Raw genomic sequence first — 19,899 nt, forward strand, 5'->3', positions numbered from 1 at the left:
AATTTTTTTACACGGCTCAATTTTTTGAGCAATGAAAGATCAAAACAAAACGGTTTGATTAAAACACAATTGCAATTTACTCTAATCCGGATTAAAATAAAAATGCAATTGACATGTTCTTCACATTTTGTTGTAATTATCGATTAAAACAACAAATCGCTAAGAACAACACGAAAACAAGAGATCGAACGATCTAACAAAAATGTGTGGCACGCAAATCAATGCAAAAACAGAAAAAACAGGCCGTGATACATGAAGCACGGTTTTCTAGAATTTTCGAGATAAAAAATTTTGCCACACGAAATTTGATGCAATCATTTTGACGGATCTTCTTTATATCGCAATGAATATCGATTACAATGCAATATGCAAAGATTAAAATGAAAAACAAGACAAAATCACAACCGTGTAAACTAGACACGGATCCCAACACAAAGGAAAAAAAACGCAGCAATTTTTTTTTTTTTTTTTTTAAAAAAATGCCGAGACAAAAAATAGGCAAAATGAGACCCTTTTTGAACAAAAATTCATCGTTTCAACAATCGTTTGATGAAAAACACATATAAAAAATTACGTGGCCTCTCTCTGATACCACTTGTAGGGTAATATCCGTATAATGCCCTTTAATTATAGGATTATAACGCAAAATTTACATGTGAATATTGTCATAAAACGATAAACATAAAGAAACGACAAAGATGTAGAAATAACCTTCGGTCCTAGTGCAAAAGGCAATGAGAGATCAAGTTAGACCTCCTCCTAAACGATGCACCCAAGATAGTCCGAGATATGCCCTTGTGCTAGATCAAATCCTCTAATTGCCTTTGCAATATTGAGAGGATAGTTTTTGTGAATTGTGTTGGATGTGAGATCCGAGTTCTGAGAGGCACAATTTCCCAAAACCCTAATTTTGATTAGCAAATGAGATTAGGTTAGACAAGAGGAGGAAACTCCCCTTTTGTCTTTGTGATTCTCGGCCAAACCGAGTGAGTAAGAGGAAATGGGCTTTTCATTTCCTCTTTACTTAAACTCGTGGTCCGGTCCAAAGCTTGCTAAGTGTATACGACGCTGGTCGATTATAAATCGTTATCGGTTATCGGAAATTAAGGCATCAACTAATAATACGGGTTAGTTGAATTATTAATACATGTCCGACAAAAAAATATTGTATAATTATATTCAATATACATTTAATTAAATATAAAACACTTATATTTAATTTTACGAATTAATGGTTAGTTCGCTTTTAGCACATGATATTTAATCCGTATTAAATATAATATCTCAACATCCCATTTTGACTAATTATTAGTCAAATAACTCGATTAATGGTTAGTCAAATTTGGCATCTACATGACTGTATTTTCATACCGTCACATCACTCAAACGTATCCTATAGGTGTGACTTTTAGGGACCAGTTGATCACCGCCATCTGTATGACAATAACGTCAAACTTATCTAGCAAGCCAACCGTTATTGATAAACGTGGATCAACTGATTATGATACAAAGTATACCCTTTGATCCTTTTAGAGGTTTATAAGTCCTTGCACTAACTGTTAAGGACACCAACCCCAACATAAGACTGATGCCAGGTAGCCCAACTCCTCATTTTAGCATGGGACGGCAGATGAATCCATCTACACTGCAGAGCAGCATTCCAAGTAGAAAGATCCTTAATGTTGAAACCTCCTGCATCCCAAGGCAAGCAGACATCCTGCCATTTCTTAAACACCATTCTCCTACCCTCTAAAGGAATGCCCCAGAAAAAATCTTTACATAGTTTGTTGATTTTTTTCAGAACCTCTTGAGGTAAAAGAGTACAGGAGCACTAAAAAGTTTCAATACCAAGAATCACAGAGTGAAGCAATTGTACCCTACCAGCATAAGTAAGGACATTAGTGGACCAGTGTTGAATGACATGTTTAATCTTAAGAATTAGAGATTCAAACATGGACACTGAAATTCTAGAGGTGGATAAAAGAACTCCTAGATATCTGAAGGGAAATTGGCCATCAGAAAACCCAGTAGCAGCTAAGATTGCTTCCTTCACATCAGGATAAACCTCCCCAAAATAAATGTTGGTCTTCTCAATATTAGCATGAAGACCAGAAAGCCCAGCAAAGTGACTAAGAGTGAGTTTAACAACTTCAACAAAGGGAACATCCCCCCTAGTAAAGATCATCAAATCATCAGCAAAGATCAGATGATTAAGATTGAGCCTTGAACACTTAGGATGATAGGAGACAAGAGGCTGATCACAAAGTTTCTTGAGATATCTAGAAAGGACTTCCATGCTTAGCACAAACAAATAAGGGGAAAGAGGATCACCTTGCCTGATCCCACTATTCCATTGGAAAAAACCAGACAGCTCACCATTGAGTTTCAAAGAATACCAAGGACTCTGGATGCAGCCTAACACCCAACTAGTAAATTGCTGAGGAAAGCCAAAACCAGAGAACATATGGACAACAAAATCCCATTGGAGAGATTCAAAAGCCTTCCTTATGTCCACTTTGATCATGCATCTAGGAGAAATGTTAGCCCTATTATATCCTTTAACCAAAGTTTGAGATAACATAATATTTTCAAAGATACTCTTACCCTTGATAAAGGCAGCTTGCTCAGCACCAACAATGGAAGGAAGGATACTTTGAAGCCTCTTAGCTAAAAGCTTACTAACTGTCTTATAGAAAACAGTATAGCAAGAAATTGGTCTGTAATCAGTGACAATATTAGCAATGGCTTTCTTAGGAATTAAAGAAATAACAGTTGAGTTAGCTTGCTTGGACATGTGACCAGAACGAAAGAAAGGATGCACAACTTTGCAGAAATCCTTGGCAATAATCTGCTAGACAGATTTAAAAAAACCAGCAGAGAATCCATCAATACCAAGACTGCTATTAGAATCCATACTAAAGAGAGCATCTCTGATTTTAGTAGGTGTAATCTCCCTAGTCAGGAGAAGGCTATCAGAGGGAGTGACCACAACACCAGCAGAAATAAATGCAGTATCCAAAGCAGTAACAGGAGAGCTTTGCCCCAGCAGGTCCTGATAATAATCTTGGAAAGCTTTGCTAACAGGAAGGAACCCCATATGAAGATGGCCATGTTTATCATTAATGGCACCGATAACTTGCTGATGGGTCCTCTCAGAAATCTTAGCAAAAAAATACTTAGAACTACAATCAGAGTCCTGAATGTCCTTGATTTTTGCTCTTTGAGAAAGAATAGAAAACTCATGTTCTCTAAGTTTACTGTAAGAAGCAATTAAGTGTCTCTCCTCCTGAATTAGAGCAGTAGAAAAAGGATTGGAAGCAAGGTTTTTTTGACACTCCACCAGTGCAATCTTGGCAGATTGAACTCTATGGGAAATATTGCTTAAATGTTGCTTATGAAAATGAGTAAGAGCATGGTTAACACTCTTTAATTTCTCAAAAAAATAGTACATGGGGCTACCCTTCTTAGGAGAAATCCAAGCATCCTTAACAGTTTGAATGTAGTCAGGATGATCCACCCAACAATTCATGAAACTAAACCTCTTGACAACTTTTTTGTCCTGAGAAACATGAACTAAAACAGGAGAATGATCAGATAAGCCTGGCTCCTGAAAGTGAGCAAAGGAATTGGGGAACAAAGTAATCCAGCAAGGGTTGGCCAGCACTCTATCCAATTTAGACCAAACCCTAGAAAGAGGATCTTGCTTGTTAGTCAAGGTCATATCATACCCAATACAAGTAAGATCATCAAGGTGACAAGTAGCAAGACAATCATTGAAATCAAGCATGTCCTAAAGAGCAGGAGGAGTATTACTCAATTTCTCAGAAGGATTCCTAACCACATTAAAATCACCAAGCACCAACCAGGGCTCAGTAGGAGAGATAACAGCTAAGCTATTCCAAAGCCTATACCTATCCAGAGGATCATTACACCCATAGACCATACTTAAGTTGAAAGTCAAGTAGGTCTCATGATGATGAACTTTAAAATGAATAACCTGATCATCAACAACCTTATCAACCATAGTAACAGTTCTAGGGTTAAAGAAAACCCAAATCCTGCCATTGTAGTGATGGGAATAGTTACAAACTACATTCTAATTACTAAACTTCCCTTTAATGATTTTAGAAGCCCTATGCTCTTTAACCCTAGTTTCCAAAAGAGCCATGATATCAATTTTATTAACCCCTAGGTAGTCCTTAAATTCACTATGCTTTATAGAAAAATTAAAACCTCTTACATTCCAGGAAGCAATCTTCATATTAGTTTATCTGGGGGAACAACAATTATAACATCCAAAATTACAGTTTCAACAGTCTCCAGTATTTCTCATGGCTGAAGAACCTGATACTGATTAGCAAGGGTTAAATCAGAAACATTATGAGGGGAGGGAAGAATATCACTATCTTGCAGAACTTCTTCAGGGACTTCCTGAAAAGTATCATCTAGGAAGGGATCAACATCATAAGGAATAGGGACCTCATTCAGCTGCACCTCCTCATCAATGCTCACCTGAATGGGAACAGACTCAGACTGAGCATCTGACAGAACATTGTTTGGGATCTCAGGAACAGGTTTAGGATTTTTATGCCATTTGCAAGTAGCAATTTTATGCCCCAGTTTGCCACAGCCAGAACAATAGAAAGGTACCCATTCATACACTACTTTCTGGGATATTTGTCCCAAAAAAAGGTGTGTTAATAACTACAGAATCAATGAACTCCCATGAAACATCAATTTCCACCATAACATGAGCAAAAGAGAGCTTTCCTATATTAGTGGTAGCTGGGTCAGCAAAAAGTGGTTTACCTATCTTACTAGCAATCTTACTGAGAACAATCTCCGACCATAAATAAGGATCCAAGCCAGGAAAGAGAATCCAGACAGGGACCTTGGCAACCCTTTCCATGTCACCAGAGAAGCAAGGAGTCCATAGCTTAAGAATCAGAGAATTACCCCCTATCATCCAAGGTCCTAGCCTAAGAACTTTATTCATGTCTTCCAAAGAGGTGAATCGAAATGAAAACCACTACTAGACTAGAAATTTTGACCCAATGCTTATTAACAAATTCCTGAACAATTTTAAGAGTTAGTTTAGACCCAATTACATGACCCATTAAAGTGAATTCCCAAATCATAAGTTCATGTTCAAAATCTTGCTGAGCAATATCAATCTCAGATGCTACAACACTATTTTGACAAAAATGCAAGCTCATGCCCATGTTTTGCGGTGCTTTGACCACATGAGACCACGATTTAGCCATTATAGGAGGTTTTGTCATAGCATCAGGAATTACAGAATCAATAGTCAAAGAAACTGAGTTAATCACAGGAGTATCCACTAGAGGATCCAAAACCTCAGAATTATCCACAATAGTTGGTGAAACAACAGCCTTAATCGCATCCGAAGATGAACAAGGGTTTGACTCAATTGGAACACCTACCATTGGAACAATACTAGCAGAAGAATGTTTAGAAGAAGTAGAAGACGAACGAGGTATATCAGCCGCCTTAATCGCAGAGGAAATCAAAGCATTAACCGTCCCCAATTCCGCGGGAGCTTGAAATTCCGCCATGGAAACAGCTCCATTGTCACCAAGAGAACTATCAGAAGAAAGCGTAGCTTTAGGAGTTCCAAGTGCAGTCCGAGTCCTCGCTATACGACCTCTAGTTCACGCCATGGATTAGTCGCAAGAAACACAGCGTCGAAGAAAAGGCATGAAAAAAGGAAAATTTTTTAGTTTGTTTTGTTATTTGGAAAAAAAAGAGAAAGTTTGTTAAAGAGAGATAAAGTCACAACACGAGGCCTTCCCAGGAGGTCACCCATCCTAGTACTACTTCTACCCAAGCACAGTTAACTGCGAAGTTCTGATGGGATCCGGTGCTTTAGTGCTGGTATGATCACACCCGCGTTGTTGTTGTTTTGTTATGAGGAAAGAGATGCTTTTTTTGAAGTTTGTATGGGTTTTTTGGTTTTTTGTGTGTGGGAATGGTTGTATCCTTCTCGTGTAAGAAAGGATTACCTACGTATTCACCTGAATAGTTGAAATCAAACCATGCTCGTAGTTCAAGTGTTTTGTTTGAGTGGAGTGTATATTTTTATTTAGGTGTTGTGGTTATATCCTTCTTGCGTAAGAAAGGATTGCCTACGTATTCACCTGAAAAGGTGAAATCAAACCATGCTCATAGTTCAGGTGTTTTATTTGAGTACAAATCGATGGTGCCTTTGAAAGATCAAAGGGTGTTGGAAACATGGCAAGGTGCCGTAACTTAGACTCGATTAAACATGCAATTTCAAATCAAGACTTTTGAGGAATTGACTTGAAAGGGAGACTGCTGGTCACTAGTTGTAAAACTAGAGAAAGGTTGTTGGTGCTAAAGTTCAAGGGTAGTATTTCTTGAGTTGGTCTAGGTTGGTTGGGTATGTGAAGTCCTCCCCGTCTAGGTCACGCAATTTGAGTGCTCCCCCCGAAAGTATTTTTGTTAACCAGGTATGGCCTGGCCCAATTGGGTTTGAATTTCCCCCTAGGATCGACGGGTAACGGTGCTCGAACCGACTTGAGGACCAAGTTGCCTTCTTTGATATTTCTAGGTTTGACTTTTTTGTTTGAATGCCCGTTGTATACCTCGTTGGTATAGCTGGACGTTGTGCAAGGCGTTGAGTCGCCGTTCATCTAAGAGTGTGAGTTGCTCGAACATGCGGCGGGTCCATTCCGCCTCAAGGACTTGACTTTCTAGTAGGATGCGTAGAGATTGGACTACCAACTCCACTTGTTTTACTGCCTCCATACCGTATGCTAGGTAGAAGGGCGTTGCTTCTGTTGGTGTTCGAATGGAGGTTTGGTGCCCCCAGAGTGCAAATGGGAGCTTGCTCGGCCAATCGCCATAATTATCTTGCATCTTCTTGATGATGGTGACAAGTGTTCTTTTTGCTGCCTCTACCGAACCGTTGGTTTAGGGACAATATTGGGATGTTCGGTGTCGTTTGATTTTGTATTTGTCCAACAATCCTTGCGTTTCGGCCTGGAAGTGGGAGCCTTTGTCGCTTATGATTTCCTGGGATACCCCATATCTGCAGATGATGTTGTCTTGGATGAACTTGGCCACTTGTTTGGCGGTCAAGACTTCATAGGATTGTGCTTCTACCTATTTGGTGAAGTAGTCGATTGCGAAGAGGACAACGAAATGTCGTTTGGTGCCTATCAGGTTGACTTTACCGATGATGTCGATGCCCCAGATCGAGAAAGGCCAGGGTGATGTCATGGTGTATATAAGGGATGGTGGTATGTGTTATATGTTGGCAAAAATTTGGTAATTGTGGCAATGTTTGACGTAGTTTCTGCAATCGGCTTCCATGGTGGTCCAGTAGTAGCCTAACAACATGTTTTTTTGGGCTAGCATTATTGCGCTCATGTGAGGGCTACATTCTCTATCTTGGACCTCTTCCATGACTTTCTTGGCTTTGTTGTGGTCAATGCAAAGGAGAAGAATTCCTTGGGGTGTTCTTTTGTATAGTTGCTCTTGGTTTATCACAAATTGTGATGCAAGTAAACGGATGGCTGTTTGTCCTCTTGTATAAGAATTGGGAGGGAATTCGTTTTTGGTTTAATAGTTGAGGAAGGCTTGGTACCAAGGTTCAGCATGGTTTTCCTCGTCGTTGTTGATGGCGCATATGTGAGCTGGCTCGCTTCTTTTCTCGACACACAGGGGAATGGATGTCATGTCGTCGGGTATGTTGACGAGCGCGACATGTTTTGCTAGGGCATCGGCAAATTGGTTTTCTTCCAGTGGCAAGTGGAAGTAGTCGATTCGGTCGAAGAATTCGGCATCCTGGTTAATTTTTTCTTGGTATGGTGCTAGGCTATCGCTACAGATTTTCCATGATCCGGACACTTGGTTGATGATGAGTGAGGAATCATCGTGGACTTTCAACCTCTTGATGCCAAATGTTATGGCTGCTTGTAGGTTGGTGAGGCATACTTCGTATTCGGCGGCATTGTTGGTGACGGCGAAGTCTAGTTTGACTGAGATCGGAATGTGTCCCCCTTTTGGTGATATTAGAAGGATTCCTACCCCGAAGCCTCTCAGGTTTGATTCACCGTCGAAGTATAAGTCCCATATGTCAGTGTCAGTACAAAGGATGTCTTCGTCAAGGATTAACCATATGTCGGTCATTGGATCCTCATTGACGGGATTTTCTGCTAGGAAATCAGCGAGTGCCCTTCCCTTGATAACCTTGAGGGGTACGAATTTGAGGTCAAATTTGGATAGCATGAGTGTCCACCTGGACAACCTTCTGTTTAACACGGGCTTTTCGAAGATGTATTTGACGGGGTTCTTCTTGAAGTAGATGTGAACTGTGTAGCTGAGCATGTAATGTCGTAGCTTCTTTGTTGACCAAACCAGGGCAAGACATGTCTTCTCCAGTTGGGTGTACTTTGTTTCGTATTCGATGAACTTTTTGCTGATATAGTAGATGGCTCATTCTTCCCCGTCGACTGTTTGTGCTAGCATTGCTCACATGGCCGTGTCAGTAACTGTCCGGTATAGGGATAAGGGAATTCCCGGCTAAGGTGGCATGAGGACAGGAGGTTTGGATAGGATTTCCTTTATCCTGTCGAAGGATTTTTGGCAATAGTCGTCCCAATCGGTGTGATTGGTTCCGCGGATCTTCTTTAAGATATGTTCACAAATCATACTGAACTTGGCTATGAAGCAGCTGATGTATTGGACTTGACCGAGAAATCCCCGGATCTCCTTCTCGTTCTTAGGCCGAGGCATTTGTTAGAGAGCTTTGATTTTGGTGGGATCGATTTCGATGCCTCTTTTGCTGACGACGTGTCTCAAGAGTTTTTCAGAGGTGACCCCGAATGCACACTTCTAAGGATTTGGTCTCATTTTTTATTTCCGAAGGCGAGCGAAGAATTTTCGAAGGGCGGTGATGTGGCTGTCTCACTCTTTCTATTTGACGATCATGTCATCGACGTATACCTCTACTTCCTTGTGCATCATGTCTTATAGATGAGTGGTGGCGGTTCTTTGATAGGTTGCTCCAGTGTAGTAATATGTACCCCACTGCGTAGTGAATGCAGTTTTGTGCATGTCTTCCTCAGCCATTTTGATTTGGTTGTACCCATCATACCCGTCCATGAATGATAATAAGGCGTGCTCGGCGGTGTTGTATACCAAGATGTCAACATGTGGCATAGGAAAGTCGTCTTTTGGACTTGCTTTGTTTAGGTCTCTAAAGTCGACGCAAACCCGAATTCTCCCATCTTTCTTGGGTAGGGAGACTATGTTGGCCACCCAGTCAGATTATTCGGAAACTTTGATGAATCCGACTTTGCATTGTTTGTCTACCTCTTTCTTGTTTCTCAGGGCCCACTCAGGGCGCATACGGCGCAACTTTTGCTTCACAGGTTTAGCTCCGGGCTTAATGGGTATCCTGTGCTTTGCAATCTCTCTGTTGATCGCAGGCATATCATTGTAGGACCACGCGAATACGTCCTTGTATTCGTGCAAAAGGTCGATGAATTGCTGTATTTCCGAGGGGTAAGGGGTGGTCCCTATCCTAAGTTCTTGAGGTGCATTGTCGGTCCCTACGTTGATGGGTTCAGTCTCCTCAATGATGGGTGTTCTATGTTCGAGTTTTTCAAATTCTTTGGCTAGGTGAGCTGGGTAGTCACTTAAGTCAAATTTCTCATATTCGTTCAGAATTGCATTGCAGTTAAATTGAGACGTCCTAAGTAAATTTAGCATTCATTAAGTCGACCTAAGCGAAAAGCTCGGATAGGACAGACATCTCATGGGCAGTCAGAGGCGACGCAGTAGAGGAGGTGGCCCCTAGAACAAGCTCCAGGTTGCTACCTTCTACGGGAGTAGGGGATATTTTAGTTGACTCAGCCTCTAATACAGCCACAAGCTTGTGATAAAACAGTGGAAGGGAGACTTTGTCAGGGATGTCGGGAGTGTTAAAAGCTAAGATAGACTCTGAATTAGACTTGTCATCAGACTCAGACTCAGACTCAGTCACGTCTTCACATTCTTCCTTGAACATGGGGCCTTCTCCAGTTGTAATCTTGAGAATGCGGCCTTGACGATCGGTCCACTTGATAGTCTTCCACCAGCCTTGGATAGCTTTCTCTGGGTTAGCATAAGAGATTAAGTCAGTAGGGTCGAACTGGTTGTCTTTGAGCGCAATGTTTATGATGTCATAGTAGTTGAGGTGCTTGATGTTGTCTTCTCCGAAAAGGAGGCTCACAACATGCCCGTCTAGGCAAGGGGTCGATTTAGATTTGACCGATGCAGCACTGGTGTTGGTTTTAGGGATGAAATAATAGTCTTGAAAGACTTCTATGCCTGGGTGTTTGACCTTCGCCATGGGGTCGTAAATCAGCTCAGGAAAACCGTTGTAAAGCTCAGACTCTCCCTCGAGGATGAAGTAGCCGTTGAGGTTCAAGTGGTATGGGCGGAGGATAACGCCTTGCTTTTTGCGCTTTCTTACAAGGAGACCCATTTCTTGATATCTTCATCGGTCAGCTCGTAGCCTAGTCGGAAAGGGATGTTGGGGACCTTGGCCTGTTTCAAGAGAGGCAAGGTGCTATTTAATGGGTTAAAAGGCATGCGTGGGAAGTACCCCTGGCGCATCAAGATGCGGTTGATCGTGAGGTTCACGAACGGATCACAATCAAAAGATGTTGGTTCGTCAGTTAGTGTAACACCGCCTTCTTACCCGGCCAAGGTAATTAGGAAATGTTACCGTCTCGGTTTCCCGAGGCAGTGAAATCGGAATTACAATTAAGAAACATCATTAAATAAATAACAAGTTTAGTTATTACAAACATAAACTAATGAATAAATGAAATACACTCGTCTATAACTATGTCATCCATGCTACACTACTCGACTCCGAGTCCAAGGCGCGGCCCAAATCCCGATCACCTCAACAAGCAAACCCGTACTCAACCTGCTTCCCATATGATCGAAAATATCATATGGATCGACAGAGGCCACCCCGTAAATAGGTGACAATTACATAAACACACAAACGTCACTTTCAATAAATAAAGTGTGTGAGTATGCAACATGATTATGATATGAATGAGACGCTATCAAACAACCACCACACCGGTACCGCGATACGTCCAGACGCACCCACAACCACCACGGTAACGGACACACCCAGACATACCGACAACCACAATGGTACCGGAACACGCCCAGACATACCAACAACCACAAATAGGTACCGGAACACGCCGAGACGTACCGGGTCCGGAAGCCAACCGGATCCCCTGCCAGACGTCGTGTGTCAACCACACGAGTCCCTCCGTAACTGAAGCCATTAATGTGCACACCCCTCTGGAGTGGGAAGCTCTAAGAGGCGACTTAAGCGTAAGACGGTCTCCCAACCGCCTTACGTCTCCATAACAATAAGTAAACCACCATGTCCTCTGACAAACATGACAATACAATAAATGCAAGACACCACACAATATGCCAATTACCGACTCATCAAGTCATCTTAACCAATAACATGTTATCATGCAATGACCACTAAAATACAAATCACATAACCATTCAAATGTATATTAAAACTGATTAACCTACCTTTTAGCATACTCCGTAAGCAATCCGGCTAAAAATAATCTTCCACAAAAACCGTCACCTAAATATAATAATTAAATATATTTAATTACTAACTAATCTTATTAAATTAAATACGAATTAATTAATTAAATAAAAACCCGTCTTAAGACCTACCCTAAAACCCGACTCAACAACACTACAACCCACCACCATTAACACCACTGTGACCCACCTCATTCCGGACACCACTCGAGCATCCACTAGGGTCCGCCACCCAAACAACAACCTTAATAACAACAACCACAAGCAACAACAAACACCAACAAGCAACAACAGCAACTCACAACTCTTATACACCAACACCACCACCTCCATGAGCCGCCACTGCCAGCACCGTACACCACCGTGGCCTCCCCTGACCATGGTGGACCCAACCGCCCATCTAGACACCAACCATGGCCGCCATATCCCCCAACACGACAACAACAATCAACAACTAACAAAGAATAACCAATCCTGTATGCCCTTCAAAACCCACTACTTTTGATCACCTACGGCCACCCATTCCGCCACCCATGACCACCACTATAACCCTCACTCAACCCTCGATAAAACCCACCCAAGTTCAGCCCAAGATAGTCACAAAAGGTGGGTCAAAAATCCGTCTTAAGAAGGTCGCATAACAACAACAAATAACTAAATAATACACGGTTAAACACGTTTTGGTGGTCAACGGGGTGGTCAACGACGGTCAGAGGTGAGTCGGGGTCAAGGCGGGTCAATGGTCTTAATTAAATAATATAAATGCTAGTTTAAGATGGTATTACCTTACGAACTCGAGGCGGAGGGACAAAATCTCCCTTTTTCTTCCTTTTTCTCTCTTCCTCTCATCTCTCATGTTTTATGTGGATTTTGTTGAGATTTTGTGGTGAGGTGAATGGATAAGATGAGTGGATAATAGATAGGGTGGGTGTATATATGTATGGGTAGGATGGTGAGAGTATATACATACATGTATACGTATTATGTATTATTATCATTAAAACTTATTATTATTATTATCATTACCATCTTATAATAATAATAATTATTATTATTTTATTATTCCGTCTCAATCATAACTCGCATAAATTCAATATAATATTATAAATAATTATTAAATACGGAGTATTACAATCTTCCCCCCTTAAATAAACTTTGTCCCCGAAGTTTCACCTCACTCTTCCCTTTCCGACTATTCCCTCAAATCTCTCTTCCTAAAGTTCGGTGTTCAACTCTCACTGATTCCTCACATTCCGTACTTCCTTTTTTCTAAACTTTAGAATTGTTAAATACATTCCTCCTAAAAGAGAACTTCGTCCCCAAGTTCAACTATCAACCTCAAAATACAATCTCATACACCCATTCCTAAGTTCAATAAATGACTATGTTCCAGGTTCAACACTCTCTCCTACTTATTGAAAATCCATAAATAAATCAGATATGGTACTAATGCCATTGATATAACCCTACTCTACGACCCTCCCAGACGTCAAGGTACAAGGTCCAGCCCACGGTTCGAAACCCTAATCCCATAACAACTCCCAACTCAATTGGTTCTAAGTCTACGCATCAATCTCGGGGTACAACTCGATTATTACTACACACATATATATCACATCTAATCTCATACATGCACATGTATGCAAATCAGTCATGAACATGCGGACTCTATAAAACAACCAAATGATGCAATGTCACTCGTCATGTGACTTAACCATGCTCAACATTATCAATTATCCGGATACCATGTCACGCATATATATATATATATATATATATATATATATATATATATATATATATATATATATATATATATATCGTAAACAACAATCCTACTCCAAGTGTTTTTAAAATGCCATGTTATAAAATATCCATCATACACATTTATACTACTCATTGTCTTTTACCATCACATTCCCCATTCTCCACATGCATTCATCCACCAATTCACACAACACATTTCTATATAGATATACAACACATAAGGTAAACACATAATGATGCAATGTCACTCGTCATGTGACTTAACCATGCTCAACATTATCAATTATCCGGATACCATGCCACGCATATATATATATATATATATATATATATATATATATATATATATATATATATATATATATATATATATATATATATATATATATATATACCGTGTCAAATCCACCACATGATCACACATGAGTTTCCATATACGTTCCCATTCATTATCAACACTTCCGCTCAAACAAAAGACCACAATCACAATCATGTAAACAACCGCTATGCGACACATAACTTTCATATTTCATCTTACTTGTACACAACAAATCATTCACGTCGATTAATACACATCAAACAAGATTATCTTATTATTTCTATCATCAATCCACTCATGTCGAATCAATAATTTCCATTCACTTGTAGAATGACACACCATATAATCAAACGTAAACAATTCACAAAGATCACTCATGTAAGGCCAACATGGTCATCCAAGAACAAGTCAACCAAAATAACCGCGAAATAAGGGTACATGCTCAATATTTGGTCAAATATCAACAAAAGAAGGGTAAAAAAAGTCCAGTCGGTCGAGTGTAGGAGGCCACATGGCCGAGTAGGCAACCACTCGGTCGAGTGCCATATGGGGAAGAATGTTTTCATTTTCAACTCGTTCCCAAACTTCCTATTTAATCACATAAATGCTAATTGACTCCGATGATGACTAACATACCATTAAATAGCCGAATTTAAGCATAACTCTTGGCCCTATGGCCATCATCATTACACAATTAAGATAAAACATCTAAGACATACTACCGACACAACATACTATTTCCTGGACACGACCTTGTTAGTTTAAGACCCTCATTAGACACTTCTAATGACATAAAATTACTAGTTACTTTTATAAAACGTGGTCTTAATACATGCATGCAAATAAAAATAAGATTAAGGAAAGAAAAAATTCCTCACTATACAAATTTGGCAAGATGGGCACAACAAGAGAACTCCTTTCTCTAGTTGTTCTTGAGCTAAAGTTGATTGATGATCCTCGTAACCAAATATCTGTTGGAGTATGTGTCCTCAACAATAGTACGATCACATGTTTAAATCTATTATTAAGAATACGTAGGGCATGATTCATTATATAGTCAACTGATCATCATTAATCGGTAATGATTGGCTAACTAGAGTTTGACATTACTATCGTTTGACGGTGGTGGTCAGTTGATCTCTTAAGGTCACACCTAAAGGACAATTCCGTTAATGGACAAATTAATTAATTGTATGATGATACAAGTTAATCAATTCCTTAAAATTGAACAATTTACTTGTGAGAGAGAATATTGATATCTTATTGTAATGGAATTAAATAAGATTTATTTTAGTAATAAAAATACTTTATTACTAAAATTGTTTATTGTTTGTGAAACAATTGAGATAAGAATGAATGGTTGATTATAATTACAAGATGTTGTGAATTATAATTAAATGACCCATTTTATTTATGTGATCAAGTATCACTAGTCAATTTGTTGTATGTAATTTACTTAATTTATAAAATGATATTTATGTGATAAATATGCATTAAATTAATTAACAACATATAACATACTACATGTGACATATTGTGTGACAAATGACAAATTGACAAAATAAAATGGTAGTCCATTTTATGTGATATGGACCAAATGGAGGGAGTAGTAGTGGTGTGAGGATGATATTATTTTATGAGATAAAATGCACATCATCATAGCTATTTGCTTACTAGCCTTACACCTACTCTAATTGTCTTACACATCTATGTCTTGTGAAGACAAAAAGCAAAAGACAATATGCTCCTCTTGGCCTCTTCCTACCCGGCTCCATGCTCCTCTATATGAGCATTTTAGTTCTCATTTTTATTCATTCACATCTACATGCAAAAGCTTTGCTCCTTATTCTCTCTAGTTTTCTCTAAACAAATTTTTAGAAATACAAGTAATTGTTCATCAATTCTAATATCAAAATAAGATTAATAGTATAGTAATAATAACAATATTAGAATACATTTTAAGGAACAATAATACACTAATCTAGTTAATTAGTTTATTATTTTTAAGGGATAAGTCTTGGGTGCAATCAAAGGAGAATCTCTGCATTGGGATTTTTGGAGGATCATCCAACATTTTAAGCTCAAGAACAAATAAGGAAGGTGACCTTATTTGTGCCCATAATTTCGAACCCATATACAATGTAAGAGACATTGTTTTTCTTATAAATCTCTTATTTTGTTATGCATGCACTAGATCTAAAGAAAAAATAATTAAGAAATTAATTATTTCACTATTAGAGGAGTCTAATAATAGGTATATGAACTTAACAAGTGGTATCAGAGCATAGGATGTTGCATGCATAATCGGTTATTGTTTTTCCGAGTTAAAATGTTAACATATAAAACTAAAAATTTATGATTTATAAGAGTAAGTCACGAAACCATGATGCATGTTATATATTCTGGTCCTAAAATATTTATAGGTCATTGTTATGATTTATGGTAATTTATTGTTCATTTTTATGATTTTTAGTGAAATAATTACATTTTTATGAGTAAATTGAACTTTTATTCACTAAAATAAGTTAACCTTCACTAATGGCTGTGATTTTTTAGTATGACCTAACATGAATATTTTATGTATTGTATGTAAAATTTTATATTAATGTGATTAATATTCATGATTTATGATTTTTATGTGATAAAATGGCATAAATGAAGGTTAAATGACTAAAAATGGTTAAACTTACTCTCTGACCTTGAAAATTTTATATGACCTCACATGTATATTGTAAAATCTGTGTGTAAAATTTCGTATTAATTTGATTAATATTGCATGTTTTATGATCTTTATGAGATAAAAATGGATTAAAAGAGGTAAAATGGTTAAAAATAGTTAAACTTCGAACCAGGCCATGAAACTTTAATATGTTGTCACATATATGATTTACACAATGTATGTAAATTTTTAGATGAATTGATTTCATTTTGCATGATTTATGAATTTTTAGTGTAAAAATGGCATAAATAGTGACTATTTTAGCATAAATAGCTAAAATGATTTACATGGCATGAGAAAACTATTTTAGGTTGAATAAATATCCCACTTATCAGATCAAAAGTTGTAAAATTGATTGGATTAATTTTTGGATACTTTAGATGTTTTATGAGATAAAACCGATAAATTGCAATTATATTTTCTCAAAAATAATTCAAAAACTTTAACCATTATTTTTGACATTATGAGTATCATGGAATTATTCCAGAATGTTTAAAAATTTAAAATTCAAATTTTGAAATTATTGTAATTTAATTTGGATTTATTTCTTAAATGTTATGATTTTAAGGTAAAAAATGAGCATAAGATTAAATCAAGTTGAATTATTGTCAAAAATTGAGTGATGACTAATTTTTGAGTCCTAAGAGTGTTAGGATAATTAACTTGAGCTTAAATGTGATTTAAGTGTTAATTTGTGATTTTAAGAAGTTATGATCACGCATTTCCATAAAACCGGGTTATATAAACGATACAAGTTAAATAGGGCGATTTGGCACATAATTTGGCATGATAGACACATTTTATAATGCTGCATATTTCAATTGTTGAATGTTTTTATTTATATAATTTTGAATTATGTAATTTTATCTTAGTATGGCCTTAGTTTTAATCGATATTACCCGTAATGAAAGGGAATATTGATTCGGTTGTAATTTAATGTGATCTCGTATAACTTTTATTTTTAATAGTTTTTCCATTTTCCAAATGTATAATAGGAATAGCTTTGTATTTTTATTATTATTTGTAATCATGGAGTTTCTTCAAGACGGTGCCATTCGGAAAGGTGTTCCGACGAAGACGGTATTCTTGGAAGGCGTGCCATTTGATGATTCAAGGGACCAAAGGAGTTGGTTTCCGAATATGTAATAGATTATTTGATTTTCTATTTTAGGAAGGCCATACTAGGAATTTTATTATTGCTTTGCATTTCTTTTAATATGTTGCATGCATTGCCAAATCGCCATAACAACACATGCATATCCTATCGAGTCATCGACCGTGTCAATTAAAATTATCGTAGTTCACTGCTTTAGTTAACTTAAAACGTGATAGATAATAAATTGACAAGACCTCTCACTAAATAAAAATTGAGAATTAGCCTTACCAAATAGTAGAAACCATGAGTCCCAATTTCATGAAGAAGTAGGCTCGGCTCACCGGGGTACTAAACTTGTTACGTTGAGTAAGTGGGTAATAAAATGTTATTACATCGAAATTTGGATTGAGCTCAACGGAAGTATTCGTGACCGTAGTCGCATGTGTTCCGGGCTAAAGATACATATTAGAGTAATTTTTATCGACCGAGAGTTCTAGTAGTAGAATCGATTAAGAGTTAATCCGCCGAGTTATATTGATAAGGGATAAATTGGCTCACCGTGCCCGAATTAATATGAATTTGGATCTCAGAATCATTTATAATAGTTGGGTAGAGGTCACTATATAAATGCAATACTTGTTTACAAGTATTATTAAAACGATAGATGTTAATTATTTCCTTCATTTCCGTTTTTGTAGTTATTTATTTGCAATGGATTCATCTAATAATCTTACACTGATCATAATTAATTCATGGCTCCAAACATTCAAACAAAAATGCTCCTTGTATGATAATGACCCGATTAGAGAACTACGCATTGGCATTGGTGAGGATGGAAATCTTTGCTATTTTACCACTTCTACACCTCCGACTCCCATACTCATGCCCACCACATCCTTGGTAAGGGAATCATATGAGGATAATCTCACAAATTCCAAGGTATCCTTCTTTGATGAAGCAAGGAGAAACATCAAATTGAGTGGGAGTTCTAGCAAGAGTGTCCTTGCAACCGAAAGGGGTAATAGTATTAATAAAGGAAAGGTAAAGAAGGGTAAGAAACCCAAATCCAATTGTGAATTGGAAGTTTATAAGTGAGACTACCACAACCAAAACCAAGAAGGGTGCCCAATCCTACCATGAATTTCATTATTGTAATGTCTTGGGCCATTGGAAGCGTAATTGCCCCAAGTATTTGGAAGATATCAATGTTGGACTTATCACTCCAAGTGGGACTTGGAAATATGGAAAGGCTAAACAAGGGTGATGTAGATCACCGACAAGGAAATGGAGCTAGGGTAGCCGCCACTTCAAGAGGGATTTATGTACTTATTTTTGCTAACATCTTGGGATAGTCATCTCCCTAAGGCTCATATGAGTGGAAATTGGAGAACTATCTGCAAAGTTAAAGAGACTCTCAAAACTGGGTATAACAATGGTATTTGGCTTGCTGATATAAAGGGGTATCCTGTGTCCTCGGGTTACAATTGGCTTAGGCACAAGGAACAAAAGGTTGGATGGGCTAAACTGGTGTGGTCCAAGTGGGCAGTTCCTAAACATCAGTTTGTGTGCTGGTTGTTACTCAGGAATGCTCTAAATGTGAAGGAGAGACTGTATAAGCATGGCATCTCTTCTAATGATTTATGCTGCATCTGTAATAATGAACATGAAACCATTGGTCATCTGTTTCTTTCCTGCAGCTATACCAGGGAGGTGATGCAAGGTGTCTGTGACTGGTTATGTGTTCCTCGTCCCTGTGGTAATGGCATAATTTGGGTTGGCAGACGGAATTGGACTCCCATGAAGAAGAACATTTGCTTGAGTGCTATCATGGCTGTGTACTATTTGATATGGCAGCAAAGGAATCAAGCAAGATTAGAAGGACATTTGCAGAGGCCTTATGTAGTGGTTCAACAAGTTCAGAGTAGTGTAAGGCAAAAATTGATGAAGTGTAATGAAATTTGTAAGCCTAGTGACAAAATTTGGATTGCCTGCTTGTAGGTATATCCATTAATTATTTAGCTTGTAATAGTTTGATTGCGCTTAATGAGAACTAACATTCTACCAAAAAAAAACATTATTACCATTTCTATGTTAGACATAGAAGGATTGTTCTTTTGCAATCAAAAACAATTGTTCTAATTTTGTTGAATATGACTTGGCTGTGAGCCAAGCCACTTCTATCAATGGTATTCAGGTTTTAGACACTTCCAACTCAACTAAAGATATCCATAACATACAATCCAAAAGACTCATATCAAGTGATTCAAATTATTTGTACATTTGGCCTTTTTACGATTAGGTTACATAAATGAGAAACGCATTTAAAGGCTAGTGTTGACTAGATTTATTGAACCATTTGATTTTTCA

General features: G+C 38.0%; 2 protein-coding genes and 1 pseudogene across 2 annotated transcripts; 1 reads left to right on the top strand and 2 right to left on the bottom strand.

Moving 5' to 3' along the window:
* Nucleotides 1–2,851: 2,851 nt before the first annotated feature.
* Nucleotides 2,852–3,787, bottom strand: LOC141629630 (uncharacterized). Its single transcript, XM_074442605.1, has one exon. It carries the CDS (start codon nucleotides 3,785–3,787, stop codon nucleotides 2,852–2,854), a length of 936 nt encoding a protein of 311 aa, XP_074298706.1.
* A 2,003-nt stretch (nucleotides 3,788–5,790) lies between these two features.
* On the bottom strand, nucleotides 5,791–5,909 carry LOC141635609 (5S ribosomal RNA; annotated as a pseudogene).
* A 12,994-nt stretch (nucleotides 5,910–18,903) lies between these two features.
* Nucleotides 18,904–19,530, top strand: LOC141629631 (uncharacterized). The gene has a single exon (XM_074442606.1). It carries the CDS (start codon nucleotides 18,904–18,906, stop codon nucleotides 19,528–19,530), a length of 627 nt encoding a protein of 208 aa, XP_074298707.1.
* The last annotated feature ends 369 nt before the right edge of the window (nucleotides 19,531–19,899 follow it).

The sequence above is a fragment of the Silene latifolia genome, chromosome Y (genome assembly GCF_048544455.1).
Source record: "Silene latifolia isolate original U9 population chromosome Y, ASM4854445v1, whole genome shotgun sequence".
Classification (NCBI taxonomy): domain Eukaryota; kingdom Viridiplantae; phylum Streptophyta; class Magnoliopsida; order Caryophyllales; family Caryophyllaceae; genus Silene; species Silene latifolia.

Coding starts and splice junctions, on each gene's coding strand:
- LOC141629630 (XM_074442605.1), bottom strand. CDS start 3,787: ATGCTTGATTTCAATGATTGTCTTGCTACTTGTCACCTTGATGATCTT.
- LOC141629631 (XM_074442606.1), top strand. CDS start 18,904: ATGAGTGGAAATTGGAGAACTATCTGCAAAGTTAAAGAGACTCTCAAA.